We start from the raw sequence: 17,818 nt of genomic DNA on the forward strand, positions 1-17,818 counted from the left end.
GGTAGTGAAGAAGGTAAAGAGGACCAAAACCACGCGGCAAAGGAATGAGAGTTTTTGTTCTGGCTCCATGTTGTGTCGTGGGGGGGGTAATGCTACAAAATCCCAAATTGTGCACCTGGTATGAATATTTAAGATACACAAGGATTAAATTATTTAGGTGGTGGAGGTGAATGATTCCCTGATATCCTGTTTGCCAAAACTCCAATCTGGATAAACCAAATCATTCTCAATACAACCTCTTCCAGCTTCTTTGAGTTATGTCCACAACAGTGAACAGTAATCAAAGATGTTTCTTCCCTCAACAGGTTGTTTTATTTAATTCATTAACAGACAAGAATAAAAACTAAACACACTTTAAATCTGAAGTTGAAATAACACAATGTAAAAATAATTGATGGAGACACTCCGGCACACAGACACACATGCACAACATCTCTCTCCTCCTTTTTAAACTAATCCCAGTTATACCAGTTCTCCAGCTTTCCTAAACCCTCAAAATGGACTGTGAGCAAAGTTTACTTTGTCTAATTTATCCAATTTGGGGAACTTAATCTGTGGAGGGGCTCCACGCTCTGCTGCCCCTGAGTCCCAACCTCACAGCTGAAGAATAAACAGTGTCGCACTTTCAGCACCGGAAACCACCAAACTTTATCAACAAAGGCTGGACGCGCAATGTATGTTATAGTCGACATTATTTCCACGGACATATCGAGGAAAAGTCAGATGCAGTGTTATGGAAGTTAATTGCCAAGCCAGAAAAAGAAAAAATGATCATCTATAGGGTGAAAAGTTTATTGTTACTTATTACACTGTGACAAGAAACCTATTTGTTGTAAGTTGTCAAGCTTTTCTTTTTATAACCTTGCTTGATAGATAGATAGATAGATAGATAGATAGATAGATAGATAGATAGATAGATAGATAGATAGATAGATAGATAGATAGACAGATAGATTGATAGATTGATAGATAGATCAGAGTTTTTATTTATTCATCTTGTCTCTCTCTCTCCTCCTCTCTGCTCTCATATTCCTTCGCTCCAAGTCTTCAAGCTCTTTCTCACGAACCTCCTTTCTTTCTGCCTGTCTCCCTCACCCTCTGTGTCTCTCACCCTCTGCCCCCACCCCCACCACGTCCATCTCTTCGTCCCCCACTGACTGCGTGTCTCCAGGTCTCCCTGATTGGTCATGGGGATTTCTCCTCGTCCTCCACCGCAGTGATCCTATGTGTGTGCGTCTGTCCACCTTGGCCGCTCTGCCGCGGGCACTGCCCTGACCGCGGGTGAGAAGCATCAGCTGCACGACGATGTCTCCCTTCCTCTCTCTTTAATGCACTGACTCACACAGACATGTACTTCTCATTCGTTATGTCCGCAGTCAGCCTCTTTAGCATGACAGAAAAACAGGCCAACAGCCAATAATGGCACCGCAGAGAAAGAGGGGAAACACGTAAATAATCTCCTTCCCCCTGAGCCCTGGAGAGCTCAGTTTTTCTAAGTCAGCTCAGTGTGCCTCCCCGGCCTGTTGGATCTGAGGCGAGAGGATTGTACCAACGTTGTGACTTTAAACAGGGAGGGAGTAAACAGCTGATATGATCTTCTTTTAGATCTTCTTTTATATAAGGAGCTGAGCTTTTGTTGAAACACAGCCCTGTTGTTCTGTGCTGGATAATGCCGTTTGTATAATTGTATACATCAGAAACACACAATTTAATATGAAACACGCAGAGTTTACTTTGATAAAACATCCTATAATTATCTAAATAACTAATTGTGTTTACTGACAGGAGAGGAGCTCAAAGAATCTTTTTCAACTTTTGGGATGAAAATGTTCACAGCTGTTTATTAACCTGACTGCAGCAACAGTCAGGAGGTTACAGTCTTGTAGTGTCTGTTAAAGGATACGAGTGGTGTCATTTCATATAGTCATTGTCTTTAAATCCAATTTAAAGACTAAAACCAGCAATAAATTGATCGTTCCAACAGATATTATGTATATATTTGTTAGTGTTGACCCATTCTCTTGGATAAGGTGACATTCTTCATTAAAGTGAGCATGGACAATGTAGCATATTTTAAGCCTGCTCTACTACATTGTTGTTTTGGGCAATAACAAAAATAATAGAATAGCAGCGGTCAACAGACTAGATATCCAACAAAATAAAAAATAAACTAATAGATCTGAATAAACAATAAATGCAATATTTTACGCTTTCACAGAGAATATTTTTTTAAAGCACCCATATAAACAATAGTAATAGTGGTTTGATTAAAAGTTCAGCATTTTGTTTTAAGGAACTTTACAGAGGAGACCAAACTGTGCTGCATCAACGTAAATCTAAACTTGACTCGTTTCTTTCTGAGTTTGCCTGTTAGTTTAATTTTCCATAGCGGAATGAAATCCCCACCAGAAATTCAGTTTAAATCTCGTGCTGCAGTCCGAAGCAACCAGTGGCTCCATGCTGGTGAGTTTTGACCCTAATATCTGTGGTTTTAACCCTGTCTGACATTCATAATCTCTATTATCTTTCAGCCTCTACTGGTCTGAGACCTCAGGTCTGAGACAGTAGGGGACCCGAGGCATAAAAAGATGCTCGTCACAGTCGCTTCTTAACAGATAAAATCAGTGACTGTATTGATGTTGGAGTTGCGCGTAACGGCTTTGTGTATGCGTGTGTGCGTGTTTATGTGTGTGGCGGGGGGTCTAACTGTCTGACACCTGCAGCTCTTCATACTCAAAATGCAAATCCGAGCCCCTCACCCCCTCAACGACCCCTCCCTCAATCCGAGGTTACTGAGCAACGACTTTCGTAAATCTAGATCAGATTTAAATAATACTACAAAAGTGAGTGTCGACAGCACGAAACACAGAATTTAAAGCTGTTTTCTGGAAAAAATACAAGAGGGAAATTTGATCCGGATTATGTGAAGGCTAAGATACTCCGCAAAGTCTCCTCCAACCATGGAAATGGTTACTAGATATATCATGTTTAGATGACAGCTTTACATGAGTGGCTGCTTGTGAGTTTTTAAGGCCTGCACAAATGATTATTTTCATTTTGAATTAATCTGTCGATATGTTCTAGATTAACTGATTTGTTGTTTGGCCTATAAAAGAGTCAGAAGACGGCAAAAAATGCTGATCAGTATTTGTCTAAAGCCCAAGATGACGTCCTCAAATGTCTTGTTTTTATCCACAACTCAAAGATATTTTGTTTACCGTCAAAAATGAGTAAAGAAACCAGAAAATATTGTTAACAAACTACAATATTACGTTATTTCTTTAAAAAAATACTGAAACTGGTTATCAAAATACGTTGTGATTTATATAACTGACAACTGATCGACCACTTTGAACGTTTTACGAAATAAAATGCTGATACAAAACTCCCTCAGTACATCATCGCTAGTAATTCTACAGATTATAATCACATTAATTTTAATGACAATCTGGAGAATTGGAGAAAATGCTCTTCTTCTTAATAATAACTATTTACTGTTTAGCATATAATCAAGCAATCTGTGACAGCTCAGAAAGAAAGATGCTTTAGGAGAGAAAGATGTCAACTGGCCTTGCCAAGCGTTGAGTAAATGTATGTTCAGTGAAACAAAAACAAAAGAAACCGCCGACTGCCTGAAAGCAGGTGCAAGCCGCCGTGTCAGCGAGCATCTGCCTGACACGGAGTGCTGACGTGAACGAGATGCTGAATCGTTAACCAGCTCTGAGGATGCGGCCGTGCAGCTGAGCCCGACCTCTGACCTCGCCGCTGGGGGCTACTTCACAATGTATCCCTGTGGGGAAACAAGTAAAGTGGTGCATTATTTGCATTGTTGTAAGTGGAGTGTGGAGTAAAGGAGGAAAAGCACCTGTTTCACTGGGTACCACATTTGCACTCTGGGGATGTTGGTGATGCCCTTTAATGTAACCCAGCTCTCCAGTGCCACCCACTGGCTGGTAAAGGGAGCACAACACAGCAGCAGAGCGAAGGAGAGCTACAGCCTGTGTGAGCGGTGAGATCACACACTCTATTATTATTATTAGTGACATTTTATCAGTACTTGTTGCTGGTTTGATGTCAAGGGAATCACTCTGTGTAAAAAGGTGGTGGGGACTTGAAGGTTCAGGTGGCACTGGATGAGGACAGAGTAGATAATCACAGCAGGAAAATAACTGCATCAAAATGTATTTCATCTTATTTGTTAGTTAGTTTCTTGGTGCATGCTAGTTTTTTTTTTGTTTTTTTTTTTTGTCTCCAGTGTAAATGACACCTACTATCCTCTCATGAAGCATCCTGACATTTTCAAACTTGCCTTTGAATCAACTCAGTCAAGCAGCGCCACCCAGTGGTCAAAAGCTGGTGTGGTCCTGAGGACACCGGGTGGATCAGACCTCAAAAACATTTTTATGTCGTTTTCATTAAAAAATCTTCGAGATATGATTAAGCTTAATTTTTCTTTCAAAAATATCTTGTATGAGACTCTGATATGATGATTTTTATAAGTATTTTGTTTGTAAAGACTCAGTTCTAAATGCCTACTATTAAAAACATGCTTTCTTGGAACTTGGCACAATGCAGCCTACTGAAAGCTTTAGTTTTGTATTTATATGAATGAAGTCGTCACGGCATCATTCCCATCTGTTGGAGCTGTAGTACGTTATGTCCAACGTCTCTCAAGCCAACTTGGCTTCGTTTTGGATCACGCAGCTTTGGATCGTGTTGCTTTTTCCGTGTCCGCACTGCGCGCGCGGTGCACTTGTGCCATCCCACACGTCAAGTCAGCCGACATTTTCATTTCCGGTGCGATATTTCACAACAAAATCGACCAGAACCAATGTTGTGGCTGTTGGGTGGCATCTTATTTTGAAAGACGAACACTCATCTCTGTGTTTGCTCTCCGCTCCACATCGAGCTTGACGAGGAGACTCAACAGGTGCCAAAAATGAGTGTGCAGCAGAAGTGACAGTGAGCTGAGAGGAAAAGGCCTGAGTGAAATAAAATGATATGAAAATAAGATAACAGTAAGTTCTGTGTGCTGCTGTAACTGAATGACGTATTCTTTTATTTTCCTTTTATCAGAAAAAAGTTGCCCAATCATCTGACCTCTGACCCACAATCAACATGCGGTATTTCAACCTAAAGTGAAATCCCCTCTCAGTCTAATGAACAAAGGCCTTCATTTGTGCACTGTCTTTAGGCGATGTGACATAAGAAGTCCTTTTACCTGTAACTGTCAGGGTCATACTGTTGCACTGATGCTGTGAGATGTTTTAAATGCTTTACAGCTGGGGAGTAATTGTAAAACGTATCCCATGATTAAACCAATTCAATAAACACTCCAGGGAACTGCTGTCTTTATTTTAAGGTTTTGGAAACTCAGTTGTCCCATAAGTGAATGTCTGGATTAGTGATGAGAAGGCTGAGAGCAGCTGGATTTAAGGTTAAACACTCGACCACGATCAGGATTAGATTAAGTTACTAATAAATCTGTGTCTTAATAACAACCATATCAAAATATTTTGTCCTTTAAACGTCCCCGGCTTGGCCCACCTTTGACTTCAGGAACATGGCGCACGTCTTGAACTTCAACCTCGGATATTTATTCAGCCTCGTTAATCTGTTTGACGAAATGCAAATCCATCACTCAAAACTCTCGCGATACATGGCGCCGATATATTAGGGCGGATGGCGTGGGCCTCGTCCACTTGGAGGGGCGTTGGGTTTCCTTGAGGACCGTGGTGAGGTTTTTGGAACAGTCAAGGGTCTCAAATCTGCAACCATGTCGGACGCGGTGATTAGTTTCATGAAGGACTTTTTGGCCGGTGGTGTCGCCGCTGCCATCTCCAAAACAGCTGTCGCTCCCATTGAGAGAGTCAAGTTGTTGCTGCAGGTAAAGTAATTGAGCAACGCATGGCCGCGTGATTACCGCTTTGTGCGTAAAGTGTGCGTAAAAGTTGGGCTACTGATGAACCAAACAGTCAAACGCAAATCTGGAGTTTAAAAAAAAGAATTGGAATGTGCAGTGTGTCAGTTAGGAATGCTTGGTGCGTAATGTCAAGGGGCAAGTGAGCGGTGCCGCGTCAACGTGGGGATGGTTTTACGCACCGGCTATGATGGCAATGACGACAAGGTCCTAATAGGCAGCCTGGCAATAAAAATGCCTTAATACAGGGTTATGAGCCACTGGTGCGTTTCTTTGGCTGATTGTCACTCCAGCATAACGGGTGACCGCGGTAATCTTTAGTGAAATTGAATTTCTAAATTTAACTCCAAGACTGTAATCTAATACACTGCTGATTCTCAAGTGACAGCAGTGTACATCTAGAGGGCGATCACACGCAGCTATGCCGCGCAGCAAAATGTCACACACTAAAGAATATTATTAAAGTTATTAAAATGGAATAAAAATGTGTATTCTGTTGGGACAAAAACAGGCATGACAGGTCCCCTCCCAGAACGTTTTACAAGAGAGTTCTTCACATTTTTGGATCGTTCCACGCGTCTTTTTTTGGGGGGGTTTCAACTGCCTTTGTTTACAGGTCCAGCATGCCAGCAAACAGATCACCGCAGAGATGCAGTACAAGGGAATCATTGACTGCGTGGTCAGGATCCCAAAGGAACAGGGCTTCATCTCCTTCTGGAGAGGCAACCTGGCCAACGTGATCCGTTACTTCCCCACTCAAGCCCTCAACTTCGCCTTCAAAGACAAGTACAAGAAGATCTTCCTCGGTGGTGTGGATCCAAAAACGCAGTTCTGGCGCCACTTCGCTGGCAATCTGGCCTCTGGCGGTGCCGCTGGTGCCACCTCCCTCTGCTTCGTGTATCCTCTGGACTTCGCCAGGACAAGACTCGCTGCCGACATCGGCAAAGGCGCGGCCGAGAGAGAGTTCACCGGTCTTGGAAACTGCCTCACCAAGATCTTCAAAACCGACGGCATCAAGGGTCTCTACCTCGGGTTCAACGTGTCAGTGCAGGGTATCATCATCTACAGAGCGGCCTACTTCGGATGCTTCGACACAGCTAAAGGTGCGCACACCTGCTCGGTGTGACTTGCGTGTTTCTCATCGTGAGTTTGTGTGTTTTCTCACGACTTAACTCCTTCTCCATCCAGGTATGCTGCCAGACCCCAAGAACACGCACATCGTCGTCAGCTGGATGATCGCCCAGACTGTCACCGCCGCTGCTGGCATCATCTCGTACCCCTTCGACACAGTCAGACGTCGCATGATGATGCAGTCTGGACGCAAAGGAGGTGAGCGTCACTCGTCGCGTTCTTATTGTCTGGCACAGATTGCGCATTTTACGCGTGTGTCCATGAACATTGCGCGTCACCATCCCCATCTGTCTCCCTCTCCGCAGCTGACATCATGTACAAGGGCACAATCGACTGCTGGAGGAAGATCTTCAAGGACGAGGGAGCAAAGGCCTTCTTCAAGGGGGCCTGGTCCAACGTCATCAGAGGCATGGGCGGTGCCTTTGTGTTGGTGCTGTACGACGAGATCAAGAAGTACACATAATAAACTTTCTCATCTCACAGTCCCCGAAGGAAAGCCTTCACGTTGTTTAAGTCTTAAGTCATGTGATCGAGTGATAACAGCTTGTGGTGTATTAAAATGTGGGCATGCACCCCTCTGGTAGGAGCCGGGTCGCCATGCCTCTTCAGAAATCTGTATATATCCCATCTACGACGTGTCAAAAAAAAAAAAAAAAAGCCCAGCCAGTGTTGCAGTGAAGATGTGATGATACAAAGGATGACATCACTACCCTTCATATGCTCTTCATGTTAGAGTCAGTTTGTGAAGCAGTCGCTGAGGCCCATGTGTTGTTATGTTGTGACCACTCCTGACCCATGTGTCCCACCTCGCACATTATTTTATTAAGAATAAAAATACTTATTAGTCTATCAGTCCTGTCTTTCTGATGCATGTACCCGTTGTCGTGGCAACCTGTCATCACCTGCAGTCAAACAGGCAACTTTTCCCAGCAGGCATTTTGAGTTCTGCTCTGTCCAAGTGTTGTGGTATGTCATGAATGACACAGTGTCACAGTGAGACAGTGTGCACAACAACTGAAGCACCTGAATGACATCCAGCCATCGTTCCATTAATTTTGGTTTCAGACTTCAATATGTCCAAATGTCTCCAGAGAAAATCTTTAAATTGGACAAATGACATCCAGGAATTCCAACCCAATTTCCACTTGACACAGATCTGAAATATAACAAAGCTGAGAGGCTCATAACACATTTTAAGAAAAATGTGCAAAAAAGTACCATTAAATATTTGGAGTAGTTTCATATACTCCCCTAAGTACAAACTAGCTGTGTAACCGCAGACTGTTAAGAGATGTAAAAAACAAAAACAATAACAGCTTTATTTCAGAAGGAACAAATAAAAACGGAATGCCACAATAATATTTCAAATATATTTATTTCTCATTGATTACAAACATAAACATAACAACTCTCTCTTGCATCATTAATTGTACAAATGTGAGAAAATGAGGGCAACAAAAGCAAATAAAGATTTGAAGACTTACTAGAAACATCGCTCACTGAAATATTAAACAACTAATTGTTCATTATGTCATCATGGCTTTTGAAGAATAAGCAATACGTTGTGCAACAATACAGCAAGCTAAGTACTGCTGAGAGTTATTGCAGTATTTAGAAGCCACAGTTCAACTGATTTGAATTGCATTACAATAGCTCTGAGCGTCATTTGCTATATTTCATCACCGAGCGGAAAACAATCCATTTTGTTTATATTGTATAAGCATGACAACACAAATGACTAGTATGTTGATGAAGTCAGTTTATTTTCAGCTTAGTACCTTCCAAACTGACCCCTCAGTGATGACCAGACACCAACGATGCCGCTAAAGGGAGCCAGCGACGTGCTTCTTTAAAACAGCAGTGTTCTCAGCACCAGGCTGGTCGGGCTGCACCCAGTTTTTTGGACCTGGGAACGGGTTTGCTGGCCGAGTCACTGGTGGTGGAAGACGAGCTGTGGTGTGCAGAGCTGACTGGCCTGGAACCTGCTGGTGTGGACAACAGAGAGATATTTCTATCTCTAGAAAAACAATTCAACAAGTACATTAATTCAAATAACATTTAAAAAGGATAAACAACAATAAGTCAATGGGTCAGTCTTGCCAGTATCAGTCATCCACAGCCACATTTAACAGTCTGAAAGTCTTCTGTTAATTAAGTCTCTGCAGCCATCTGATGGCAGCAGGTCAGACAGTCTCAAGTGATAAATCTGCAGCCTTCAGTCTGAGAGGAGCATCGCAGTGCGCTGCCACACTGATCCTCTTCATTTACCGCAATTAATCGTCACATGGAACACAGGTGCTTTTCTGTTGTGCTGCTACCTCTCAAAAAGGATAATCTCAGCCCTCAGAAGAAGGCACGTGTTTATCATTTTAATATTTTTCTAAAATGTTTGGTTGAGGACCTTCTATAAGCTTCAGCTATCATACTGTCGAGGGGATATAAGTGATATAAAACGTGCACGTTACCTGAGTGTGTCTTGCTGACAGACCTCCCTTTCTTAGTGGAGGACACACAGACTGGGTACGATGGAGCTCCTTGGTATCCAACTTGTCGCTGGTAGTCTGCCAGCTGTTCTGCGCGCTTTAGGCCAGGTGTAGGCTTGACGGACTCCAGCCTCTTAAGAAAAGCCTCAAAGAACCAGAACCAGAACATGTTTTACCTGGTAAGTAATGCTTACAAACATACTACAAACGCTTACTCTCCTAGCACATTGTTAAAGCCAACATGACGTGCATCACTGACATGATCAGTCATTTTAGCTTGGAATGATGTCAGTAGGGCCGTCAGGCATGTCTCCTTTTTTTACATTCAAAGCTTCTATTATTTTTCTAAAAAAGAACATTTCTAAATACTACAAAATTCTCAATTTGAATAAACTGACACATCAGATTAAATGTAACATGACCAAACAAATGCAGATACATAACATCTATCTGTTTGTTTTGGAATGACTTAAGTAATTTATTGTAATTGTGTTTGAACCATTGTACATTTCTTGTTTTGCGGTTGTTTAAATGTATTTTGTGTTGTTTAAATGTAATATGCTGTTATATTATTGCTAGATTGCCCCATTAAAACAGGTGTGTGTCTCCCTTTGTGAACAGCAAGCAGGAGAGGAAACAGATTTTTACCTACGGTGGAAAATTGTTGTTTTCGAAAGGCTAAATGACAACAAATGTGGGAGAATATTTCATGAGATACAATCATTTTGTGAATCTTTGGAAATGATCATATCCACCTTTATCAATCAGTTAAGAATTTTGGACTTTAAAATGCTCTGATGAGTTATTAGAAATTTTTGGATCACATAAGTCAGAAACTATCTTCAGCAGCCACCACAGTGCTCTAATTCTAATACTAATAATATTAACGATCTACTAATAATGTAGAAATGCAAAAAAAAAGAACATTCAAACGGCAATGTTATGAATGAAGCTTTGAACAACCAGTACAGCCCTGGATGTGGGCATACTATGAGGTCAGTGTCAAGAGCTTTCTTGAGAGAGCCATCCATCAATTTGAATTTGAAGTGCTTCATCATATGTACTCTTAATGCAGCAAGGCTCAATGATGAGCATTGTGTGAATGTTGAGTGTTGTGTGAATAATGTCCTTTCTAGCATTTCACTTATTATACCATTTGCTGAATTTTACTGTCTTTAAACCAACAAAAACACATAACATTTAAAAAAGTGCTTTATCATTGATAAATATTTGCACACATACTTGATTGGAACAGACAGTCCTCATTCTACATAATCCCAATTGAATATGTTCCTTTACAGCAAACACAACCAAACAGCATGTGGTGTAGACAAGTTCCTGAATGTCATACATGCAGTCAGACACCCACACGCATGCTGTGCAGAAACGCATCAGTAGGCAGAAACCCCTCATGAAGCAACACAACAGGCAAAAAGCTCCACAGTCAAGAGACTGTTCTACTAAAGTTCACAAGTGCTCCTGAGGTCACAAAAAGACACTGCATGCTTCTAATGGCAATCAGACTGGTCACCTACTGTATTTCCAACGTATGGGTGATTTAAAATCTTTTCAGAATAAATCTATCCCTCCCTATTAACATCACTTATTTGATGGAAAATTAATATTTAATATTTAATGGACCAATCTCGAAATACAGAGTTGTAGCTCTACTTGTGCAGGACTAACGGGGTGTCTTACATGCGTGATGTGTGGGGTGGATACACTGATCACACGGCAGATTCAGTTACTTCACTCTAAGAATAGAGAAGGCACAGAAAAAGCACCCCTGAAAACGCAGAGAGATTGACTCAAGAGAGCGAACAGTCTGTTCTAGGAATGACTGAGACACATTCCCACATAAAAAAAACCAAAACAACAACAATCAGGATCAATGTAAGATCTCTAATCAGCAATTACAGCAAAAATATGTGTGATGATAACAGTGACGAAAGGAATGCATTTTTTCTGTCAACACCTAAAACACCTGTCAGAGGAGTCAATTAATCTCTGCGGTAGTGCTATAGTTTCATCAAATCAACACAGCTGCTTTGGTCGCCCTGTGTTTCTATTGTGAAGTGGTCAAGCAGAGTTAATACATGGGGTGAGAAGCTAAAGCTGCAGATGCCGACCTGTCTCATAATGTCACTCTGTGGTGCTGCTGCAGGCCTGCCACCTGCTGCCATCTGTCCAAGTCCATCCGTGTCTGCTTTCAGGGGTGGCACTGTTACTTACTAGTACCTCTCAAACTATAGCGTCCTTCTATAGATGGCAACTTTAGAGGGAAATAGCTTCTAATACAATGAGTGATATAACAAACAGACCAAGAGATCAGAATATTCAAAGAGCCAGCAGCAGTTATGTATTTCAGCGCAAGTTTAGATGACTAATTACATAATCATGCAAATGAGAATTCTGGAAACTCTTCTACAAACACGACAGCCCCACGTGTACCTACCACCTGCTGCTAAATCAATTTACTTTTTCTTTTTTTTTTTTACAGCAGCAAATGAATAGATTTATTTTGAGGTTAATTAGTACTTTGCCCTTGTTTACAGCTCAATATAGTGACAGTCACAGAAGTAAATGCCATGTGGAAAAGGTCTCAGCTGAAGGTTTGACTTGGTCTCTATGGATGGATGATATAATGCTTGAGCATAGGAATCACTTAGACATGAGTTACATATTGATAACAGTGACCGGAGAAACCTTTAAGTTGAAGCAGCTACAAGGAACATGTGCTTTGATTTGGAAACGTGTAAAAGAGAGATCTATTTTTCTTTGTACAAACAGTTGTGAGATCCCTCTTCTTGCTGATGGCCTTGTGCGCTTATGTAGATCATAAAGAGGCATTAGTACTAAATTAAGACAGCTTCTTAACCTGCTAAAAGTTGCTTGTCGATGTTTAAAAACAGGGAATTAGAGTGACAGGAATACATATGTACTTTGAATATTGATCTACACAGGAGATCAAACTCACCAGGTTCTCCCGCTCGATGCGTTGCTGTTCCCGCTGCCTGTTGAGTGCACTGTGAGACAGGCGATTGAGTGGTGAGTTGCTTGTCATGTGGGCTTTTTTCCCTGCTTTACTCCCTGGTCGTGGCCCTGGAGAAAGACGTGAAAGTGCCCGAAGAAGTCGCTGGTTCTCATGATCTATGGATCGGACCTCTTCATTGGTGAATGAGTAGTTCTTCCTGTTTCTTCCTTCGGAACCATGGAAGACCAGTTTACCTCCAAGCTGGCTCACGGAACTGAGAGAGTCTGATAGGTAAAAGGGATACTTGTTACAGTATCTTAAGTCTGAGACTTACTGTGTTTGGTGCAATGTTTTTTTTTTTTTTTTTTGATTGAACCAAGTGTGGTGGATATGTTGTTTATGAAACCACTAAAATATGGGGAAAAAATAAACACACGCAAAAAAACATATCCCTAAACATTGTGATGCCAGCATTTATAACTTAAATGGATATCTAATTTATATCTTAATATCTGGTTAAAGCTTAAGAATCAACATGCTCAGCAGCACAATTTGCCTGTTATGTAAGGAAAGATCTGTTGATGTTTGGTGCAAACATACATTAAAAACTTATTGTCGCAAAAATGGAGAGTGTGTTCAAGTGCATCACCTGTGGCTATAGAAACACGCAGGTTTACCGGTCTCCCTAAAGAGAAAAGGCTGTTTGTTACATGATTCAATTAAGACTAAAGATGAAGTCTATTAATGTCTTGTTCCTCAATACTGAATGCCTATATGATATGATCATTTAAGGGGTACATTTTTTCGTAAAATGCTCGGCATTTCTTATGAGTTCTTGTGGATGCATTAGGGGTGGAAACAAATTAAAGTGTTTTAAAAACAAGTGTAGATGCACCATGATGCATCAAAATGTGTATCTTCCAATGCGCTTTTCTTAGTCCGACCACTTGCTACTTTCAAAACATGGCATATCTGTAATGATCCATAAATAAAATAAACAGAGGAATTGACTTCTTTTTTCTTTGCTCATGCTCACCAAAACTCAAGATGTATCTTAGAACATCCATCACGTTTGTACATCTAACTTGTTCCCCCTGGCAATCATTATTTTGAGAACACACAGTATTTTTTTTAAGTATTTTTCTAACTATTTTTTGACATTTTATATACCAAATGATTATTTGTTAAACCACAAATCTGTTCCCCAAAATCTGATTGATAATTAAATAATCATTGGTTGCAGCCCTAAAAAGACAAGAGCATAGCAAACATAACTAACAAACAAGAAGGCCACAAGTTTACATACACTCATCTTCATCTGGATCTGAATCCTCATCCTGATGTAAAGTGCCAAGGCCACTGGAGGGCACACTCTCCTCCTGCTGCTGCTCTTTAAGGCTTCCCTCTTCAGCCTCTGTGCGGTTCAGGTCCAGTGACTGGAGAAGGCTGGAGTCGGGAGAGGAGAGGGGGCTCACATCTGTTATTGTATCATCTGACTCCTCTTTATGGCTGGCAGGCACATCCCTAGTCCTTGCTGAGCCCACTGGGATCCTGCTCCCTCCAGGGGACAAAGAAGACTTGTTGGGCCTGGGAAGGTTGGCGGAGTCTAAACTGCTTCTCCTGTTGCTGCTGCTACAGGAGCTCTCTGAGTCTGCATCCATGCTGGCCTCGGTTGAAGTCGGGGATGGACTTCGGTTGTACCGACTTCTTATCCGTTTTTTAGGAGTTTGTTTATTTCTCCCTTTGGAGTGTTTGGCATTGGATGATAAGATTTCTTCCTCAGACTCATTTGGACTCTGGCTGTACACATCCTTATCATCTGCCTCTCTCGCCCCAGCCGACAAAGCCATAAATGTCCCCTTAGACATTTTCGAGTGCAAATCAAAGTCTTCTTCGCCATCACTACTATTATTGACGACTTTATCTGATGTACACGAAACAGATATGCTGGACTCCCTGTGCCGCTCTTCCTCACCTGAATGACAGCTGTTCTCTTTCCTTTCTGCTCTGCTGCTGCTATTGTTTTTGACCGGCTTCAGGTGTTTTTGCGTCCCATCCGTCCTCGGAGACCAAGCCCCTTTTGTATCTTTTGTCTGTTTTGCATGTAGCCACTCATGTCCTGGCTTGCTTTGCTTATCTTTCCCTATCTTTTTCCCATCACCTCTGCCGACGCTGCTATCATCACAATCACTATCGAAAAAGGAATGATCCACTTCGCCTTCGAGATCACTGGGGTTGAACATGGCAGTCTTCTTGAACACACTGAACCTGTAAGACAGTGGCAGGCAAGATTTAGTGTGGTGTTAAATTAAAAATCAAAGAAGTCATGTTAAATTACAGACATTTAACATTAGAAGCCGTGCCACGATGTTGTAATTGGGATACCTCCATTGGGTTTCATTTTGTTCCATACAACATCAAAATAACATCTGCATTGATGAGTGCAACTAATACTCATCTTTTGGGGGCAATGTTTTAGTGGATATTAGGGAGTAAAATATTCCAATATTGATACTGATGCATTTTTTGCAATAATCCTTCAAATGCAGTTATCTAACATTTGTGACAAATATGTGTAATGAAGAGAGATATTCTAGAGTTTAACAAAACTCTTTGCTTAAATAAACATATGCACTGAGATAAAGGTAAAATTCTCGTGGAGTTTAATACAAGTCTTTTTTTCTGCATTATAATCCCTGAATAATAAAAAAATAACTATCGATAGATCATTCAGAGGCCAAAATCGGATGACAATATCAACCATCAGATAAGTCATTTGGGCTTTAGCATTTATCTTTGTGTCATGATCTGGTGAGATATCAGTTTCTACTTTTCAAGCTGTTCTTATAGCCTGCTTTACCACATAAATTCATTGCATGTTGGCAAAAATGTATTCAAACTTGATGCAGATGGTCTCGGGGATAGATAACACATCTCAAAGTAGGTTGCAGGAACACTATTTTACAAACCAGGAAGCCTAATGGAAACCAATGGCTGCAGGGAAAGTGTAAATTGAAATATGAAAAAAAGGCACAATGAGATGCCTTTGATAATGCTTAGAAAATGTCAAGTTCATGATTTGTAGTAAGGGAGCTAAAGTTTAAATATATTTGTATTAGTCTATTCGTATTACTAAGTCTGGTCCTTTTAAGAAATCTAGCCCATCTTTAAATCATAACATACACATAGGCAAGGTGGTGTGTATTCAAACTGATAGCTAGCATAACATGGTCCAACTGTACGTGTAGCTAACTTTAACTAGCTGAATGGTTACAATTTCTTACCCGGCGGAGGGTCTCACGATTAGATAAGATGTTTCAGAGGAAGAGGAGCTGTGTGAACCTGTTTAAAGAGGGTGTATTCCTGCTGGGAAGACGAGCGCATAAATGGCAACGCTGAATTAGCGGTTCAAATTAAAATCTCCGTTAGCGGGCCACATAGCTGCAGCTGTCTGCTGTGAGCGTGACAGTACTTAGTAACTATGCAACGTCACTTCCTGACAACCGTTGCTGCGCTGTGGAGCTCTACTGTAGTGTCTCGTGCGTAAAAGCAACTCGACAACAACAACAACTACAAAAGCGGCATGTTAAAAATACTATTCTATACTATAAATATATATAATTATATATTATATATTCATTTTATGCATATAAAATCGATACATATATTTTTCTGTCTCGTTAAATTTACAAATATTGTGTAAGTACTTAGACGAAAAAAATAGACAATTATACTATACCTATATATATATATATATATATATATATATATATATATATATATATATATATATATATATATATATATATATATATATATATATATATACACACAACTATACTATACCTACTCAGGCTCCATTTACAACCACAATGCAATATTGGGGTTAATTTGACATATACCTTATAATACATGTGACTAGTTAGTCAGCTGAACAATTGTTTGTTTTTATTTCTATTGAAGGAATATCATTATCACAGTCTTATATTTTGACTAATTCTTGACTAATGAGCACCTTGTCAGCACTATATGCGAAGTGCAATAGCTTTACCATTACAATAGTAAACAGACGCCAATTAAAATTTGTTTGTCTTCAAACTACTACTACTGCTACTTAGACATATTCAGAATTAGAACTAGCAGAAGAATAGACATGAGGTCAGTGTAGTTTTTCTTGGGGATCTTTTATGCCTAAGTAACTGCTCCCCCTAGTGCATACTCATTAACAAGAAAGGGGATTATCTGAAGGCGCGTCCCCTGACATCGCAATTTGTCACGGGCTCTCTCTTAATAACATTGTTAGACCTAGAAGTGACACACACAAACGAAATACCAATGTCCTGGGACAATAGGACGAGGGTGAATCTATAGTATGAACCTGTGTCTGGTCACTGTCATACCATTTACATGCCAATGCAGGATGGATAGTGATGGGAATTGAATGGGGGTATTTCTGTCTCAGTCTCATGCTTACACAATCAGGCCATGGATGAGGGGGACAATACGTTTCAGCAGTCTGAGCTCTCAAGATTTTAAAAGAAAATTCGCATTTTATTATGCCTACTGGTGAGATGAGAAAAGCATCCATTTGACTCTGGTTGTGAAAACTCAATTACAGGCAGTGATTGTTTTCCAATAATGGGCTTCGTCAGAGGGATCATTACAGATCAGACAGCTTCTTCTCTACAAGCGGTTCTCAGAGTGGGAACAAGGGGCGACTGGGGGTCCTTGAAAAAGTTTCCAGGGGGTCCACAGCAAAATGAGGATTAGTGTAATTTCACTGTAATTTATTCAGTAGCAAATATAAAGTATGTATATTACAAAATGCATAAGAATGAGACTAAATGTATCTTTCTCTGCTCATAAAAAAGTAGGCAAGGTTCTCACCCATTTCATTTGTTGGTTTGTCAGCAGTATTACATAAAAACTTGGGTCTTGGCCTGGAATTGACCCGATTAACTTTTGGCGTGGCTCCTGATAAAGGGACGGATCCAGGAATTACTTTCCTCTTTTTTTAACACTGTGACACAGGATATTTTTGTTCATTTCTCACAGAATAAATCATGAATGTTGATGAAAAAGATCAGCTTTATTTAGCTGGCTGGTATCTATGAGTGAGAGTAATTTTATGTGCGTCCTAGATCTGGTGATCCTAAATTAGCGGTTTAGCAGGTAAATTTAGAGTGCTACAGGGCTATGAATTTTGATATCAGATCCGGCTTGATTGAATTAAAGGGGACTGTTGGGCTTTGGTTAGGATCTGTGTTATTTGGTTGTCTGTAATGGAGCTGCAAATAATAGTTATTTATT

General features: G+C 40.7%; 2 protein-coding genes across 8 annotated transcripts; one reads left to right on the plus strand and one right to left on the minus strand.

Moving 5' to 3' along the window:
* Window positions 1–5,688: 5,688 nt before the first annotated feature.
* Window positions 5,689–7,903, plus strand: slc25a4 (solute carrier family 25 member 4). The gene is made up of 4 exons (XM_037105086.1): window positions 5,689–5,887; window positions 6,537–7,023; window positions 7,109–7,249; window positions 7,357–7,903. Exons 1-4 carry the CDS (start codon window positions 5,777–5,779, stop codon window positions 7,512–7,514), a joined length of 897 nt encoding a protein of 298 aa, XP_036960981.1. The 5' UTR covers window positions 5,689–5,776; the 3' UTR covers window positions 7,515–7,903.
* Window positions 7,904–8,790: 887 nt separating this feature from the next.
* cfap97 (cilia and flagella associated protein 97) lies at window positions 8,791–15,998 on the minus strand. 7 transcript variants are annotated; one of them, XM_037105041.1, is made up of 6 exons: window positions 15,793–15,998; window positions 13,815–14,776; window positions 13,158–13,163; window positions 12,512–12,792; window positions 9,517–9,679; window positions 8,791–9,068 (listed from the first exon to the last, which is right to left on the minus strand). In XM_037105041.1, exons 2-6 carry the CDS (start codon window positions 14,749–14,751, stop codon window positions 8,875–8,877), a joined length of 1,581 nt encoding a protein of 526 aa, XP_036960936.1. In that variant the 5' UTR covers window positions 14,752–14,776; window positions 15,793–15,998; the 3' UTR covers window positions 8,791–8,874. The 7 variants fall into 7 exon arrangements, with proteins under 7 accessions (XP_036960936.1, XP_036960922.1, XP_036960960.1 ...); XM_037105027.1 differs by having other exon boundaries at window positions 13,158–13,193; XM_037105065.1 differs by having other exon boundaries at window positions 8,791–9,033; window positions 13,158–13,193; window positions 15,793–15,997.
* Between the last annotated feature and the right edge of the window lie 1,820 nt (window positions 15,999–17,818).

The sequence above is a fragment of the Acanthopagrus latus genome, chromosome 1 (genome assembly GCF_904848185.1).
Source record: "Acanthopagrus latus isolate v.2019 chromosome 1, fAcaLat1.1, whole genome shotgun sequence".
NCBI classification, from domain to species: Eukaryota; Metazoa; Chordata; class Actinopteri; order Spariformes; family Sparidae; genus Acanthopagrus; species Acanthopagrus latus.